Source organism: Octodon degus, unplaced genomic scaffold (assembly GCF_000260255.1).
Source record: "Octodon degus isolate 3935 unplaced genomic scaffold, OctDeg1.0 scaffold00017, whole genome shotgun sequence".
Lineage (NCBI taxonomy): Eukaryota > Metazoa > Chordata > Mammalia > Rodentia > Octodontidae > Octodon > Octodon degus.
Genome location: NW_004524593.1, coordinates 22889162 through 22893633, shown reverse-complemented (window position 1 = coordinate 22893633; position 4472 = coordinate 22889162). Strand labels below are relative to the sequence as shown.

The window sequence follows — 4472 nt, the reverse complement described above, 5'->3', positions numbered from 1 at the left end:
TTTCGAATATTGAACCATCCTTGCATCCCTGGGATGAATCCTCCTGGTCATGGTGTATGATCTTCTTGATGATTTGCTGTATTCTGTTTGCTAGGATTTTATTGAGGATTTTGGCATCTATGTTCATGAGGGAGATCGGCCTGTAGTTCACTTTCTTAGTTACGTCTTTCCCTGGTTTTGGTATCAGTATAATACTTGCCTCCAGGAATGATTTTGGGAGGACTGCTTCCTTTTCAATTTCATTGACGAGTTTGAGGAGTATAGGGACTACATCTTCTGTAAATGTCTTGTAGAATTCAGCTGTGAATCCATCCGGACCTGGACTTTTCTTTGTCAGTAGGTTTTTAATTACATCTCGTATTTCATTGGCTGTTATTGGTTATTGAGAGTGGTTATATCTTGTTGATTCATTTTTGGTAATTTGTAGTTTTCTAGGAATCTGTTCATTTCGTCTGTGTATTCTATTCTGTGAGAGTAAAGATTCTCAAAGTTGCTATTGATATCAGGAGTCATTCTTAATCTGAATCATGTAGTTCCAAAGGTCCCAGCCCCTAACAGCAGTCGCTCTCTAGAAGCCCTGCCTGTGAGACCTCTGAAGAACATTTTTGTAGTAAGCTATTTTATAGCTATTCAGTGGAGAAGGACCCCAGTGGGCTGGGGAGGTGCCTGGCGGGGCTCCCCAAGGGCCAAAGCAGTCCGCACTGCTGGGGGGGACCCGTTGTACTCTGACGTGGCTACACATTGTCTGCTGTCCTCACAGCACAGGAGCATCTGCCCTCACTGCGTGGAACGTTTACCAGGACTGTGTCCTGTATTAAAAGGACAGAAATGTTCTTAATGACCTCTTTGCTCCTTAGTACTCTCTGTTGTGTTTACAGATGTGTTCCTCTAAGGAGGGAGGATTTTCTTCCCACATGATAAAAAGCAAAACAAAATGAAACACTTCCTACTAACCTATCAGAAAGTCTTCTTCTTTTTTTTTTTTTTTTTTCTTGGAATGCCTTCAAGGCATGACTGGTTATCTTGTGTTGTGGGGATCGAACCCAAGCAACCTGAGCCTGACTGCTTTGTTGAAGCAGCCAGTTAAAGAACTGAGCTACGGGGCATGCCCCCTCAGAAAGTCTTTTTAAAGGGGAAATTGATACTTTAATTTTTATGTTTTTGAATTTTAGTATATGTGCTGCCGAAGCGAGCACTAATTTTTATGTTTTTGAGATTGATATTTAAAAATGGAATATTTTCTTCAGTGAAACTCACCTGGTGTGTGTGCCACTGAAGTACGGAAGGGTGTCCAGTGTTGAAATGAAAGTGCCACAATATAGGTCCAGAGATGAGGGAAGTTGACCCCTCCCGTGAGTGCGCGGAAGCACTGCGGGGTGGAATAGGAACTGTCACGATGGGCCGGTGGTGCCCCTTGCGTAGAATGCGCTGCCTCCCTGCTCCGGCTTTGGGAACGTGCTGAAGCTGCGGTGCAGACGGTGCCGAGAAGTCATTCAACCCCCAGTCACTAGTGCCGAGTGAGGATGTTAACAGATGCAGGAGTACACCTTAAGCAGTTGATGAGTGAAAACTCTGCTTGTTTTTTGTTCTGTTTTTAGGTTGTAAGTATTTTCGATATATTTTAAAACAAGATCATCAAGACCTGAGGAAGAAAATTAAGCAGATGAAGAAATCAGTGAGAAGATACAGCATTGTGAAACCAGCAGTAGATTAAATTTTAGTTATTTTTCAATTGCAGCCATAGAGTGGTGGGTAGCTCAGTAGTTACTGAATGTATTTATTTAAGGTTTTAAGAAACTATAAACTTTTCTTTATTTTGGTCTTTTTGAGACAGGGTCTCATTATGCAGTTCAGGCTGGCCTTGAACTCACTATGTAGCTGGCCTTAAAACAGTGATCCTCCTGCCTCAGCCTCCTGAGTGGTGGGATTATAGACTTGTATTATAAGTTATATAAACATTTTTATACTTTTTATATTTCATGTTGTTATAGCTGAAAAAAAATGCACTGCCTTTGCTCTTTGTAAACATGTATTTTTTTCTGTTTTGTAATGTTGAATGCACTATTTTTAAAGGAATGACTTTTCAGATAAGAAATATTTGTTTAATTAGAAAATATAGCTATATAGCAGTTATTGTTTACAGATAACTTGTCTCATGTGCTGTGTAATAAAATACAGAACTTGTGCTGCTAGGAAAGGAATTTGTGTTCTTTAAATTCTCATTGACTCATGTTAAGATTTACCAACCTGAAGGAAAATCCTGGTGAGTTCTGAGGAGGAATTTGGAAAGAGGGGGCATAGAAGAGGCTGCTGGCGGAGGAGGCCTTGTGTCTGCGGAACGACACAGCTCAGGGAGGCATCCATAGTGCTGCCTCTGCACAGGGGCTGCGCGGCCCTGCCTAGCACGGGCATGGAGCTCACGTGCGGGCCCCTCTTGGAAGCAGGAATGAATGCTGAGTTTCACTGTCTTATTTCCTACTAATTTAAATCATCTGCAAGAAAATTGGGGGGCCAATTGTTAATGTCAATGAAGATGCGCCCAGATTTGTACCATAGGTAAAACAAGTCCGTGGCCCTGAGCCGAGGGAGCCAAGCCAGTGCTTCAGCGTGCAGAGGGTGGCAGCTGGGAGGGTCGGCCAGCAGGGAGGGATGAGCTCAGCACGTGGACCGCACCCCAGGGCACCGGTGTCCTCCCAGCGTCCTCAGCCAAGAGCTGTGAACAGGAGAGGAGGTGAGAAGCAGATGTGGCGCTCGGTTTCCACTGAAGCCTCCTCTCCCGAGGTCTTTATGCCAGAGCAGTGCCATCTGCCTGTGGAAACTGCTGTGGGGTCTCCGAAGTGAAAACCAGTTGTGTCAAGCGCCTGGGGCTGCAAGGGCACTGTGCCAGCACCACATTTCTGTGGCTTCTGTCAGCCTGTGGGGAGGGGTCTTGGGGTGGGGTGGCTTGCAGGGTTGCAGTGAGCAGGTGTGGTCACGTGGTTCATCCCACACCCTGGTGTCTGGGCCTCCCAGGAGTCAGATTCACTTCAGGCAGAGGACTGAGCTGGAGACCAGGGAAGAGGCCGCCAGCTCAATCAGAACTTGGCCTCACATCTCCGCTTTCCCACACATCCCTACAGCCTCCCCGAGCCTCCTGTCTCCATCTGACCGACAGCTGACAGGATCTCTGGCCTAGAAAACCATCCTAGAGCTGAGAGGGACTGAGCGTGTCTGTCCTGTAGGAGGTAATACCTAGGTGAGGCTGTGCCAGGCATGGGGCATCCTCTCAAGACATGGGGTTTATCCTTTGGTGCTTTTGCAGTTTGTGTGTGTGTGTGTGTGTGTCCAGCTCAGCCCACCCTCGGAGCGGGGCTGGTGCGGGATATGGTGCTGGGGATCAAACCTTGGTCCCTGTGTGCGCTTGCCTAAGCAGGTGCTTTAGACCGCTCAGCTATCTCTGGCCCAACTTGTGCAATTTCTTGGGCAAATTCTTTCTGTAAAACAGAGACAATTGGGTTTACGTCATTGGGTTGCCATGAATGAAGGAAGCATAATGACTAGGATAATGATGAATGTTGATTGTGAAGTAACCGTGCATCATGACTACATTAAGGGAGTGAAGCGGAAACTACATCAAGAGAGTTTAGTGCCCTTTGCTTGCTCCTGGAAACATCCGAGGGTGGGCACTGGAGATGCGGAGCATGCCGTTTTGGTGCGTTTGCACATTGGGGAATGATGGCAGCTGGCCAGGTAGGACATCCCTTCCCTCTGAGCACCTGTTGGCGTGTGTGCACATGTGTACACGTGGCAGGGTTTAGCGCCGGCCTCTTGCAGGTCACAGGCCTGTGGAGCAGCATTGTCACCATCATGCTGTACACTGATTTCTCCACAGATCCTTCACGTTGCATCGACTGGACCTGGGAGTCCTGTGGCCAGCTTCGTGCCATCTTGCCTCTCCCCTTCTCAGGCCTGGCACTTAGCATTCTCCCGGCCTCTTGAGTTTGGCTGTTTTAGAGTCCACACGCGAGAGGTCACGTGGGTTCCTGTGTCCCCCTTGTTCTCATCCTGATGCCCTTCACGTGCATCTTGTTGCAGACACGGGGTTGCCTTTTGCCCATGGCTGAAGCACATAAATACCTCATGCTTCCTTTACCTGCTCACCTAACAGCACTTCAGTTTTTGCGCCTTCTCGGGCCTCATAAACCTTGCTACAGTGAGCACAGGTGTGCAGGGAGCTTCGGTCCTGATTCCAGTTCGTGTGCTAACATAGCCGGGTGGGTCTATTTTTACTGCCTGGAGAGCCCTGTGCTGTTGTGTGATGAGTCTGTTCCCACGGGTTGCAGGGTGCATGTCCCACACCCGCACCCACACTTGTTTGTCTTTGTGATAATCGCCTGCTAACAGGTGTGAGGTGATGAATCCTTATGGTTTTGATTTGCATTTCTCTGACGTTGGGAGCTGTTTAACTCCTAGCAGAGACCCATTAGTTGTTG

General features: G+C 47.5%; 1 protein-coding gene across 1 annotated transcript in view; it reads left to right on the top strand.

Moving 5' to 3' along the window:
* Taf1a (TATA-box binding protein associated factor, RNA polymerase I subunit A) overlaps positions 1–1845 on the top strand; it is a 26803-nt gene extending 24958 nt beyond the window's left edge. The window contains exon 9 of the mRNA XM_023710195.1: positions 1599–1845. Coding sequence (XP_023565963.1) covers positions 1599–1714 — 116 coding nt within the window. The 3' untranslated portion in view covers positions 1715–1845. The remainder of the gene's footprint in view (positions 1–1598) is intronic.
* Positions 1846–4472: the final 2627 nt, after the last annotated feature.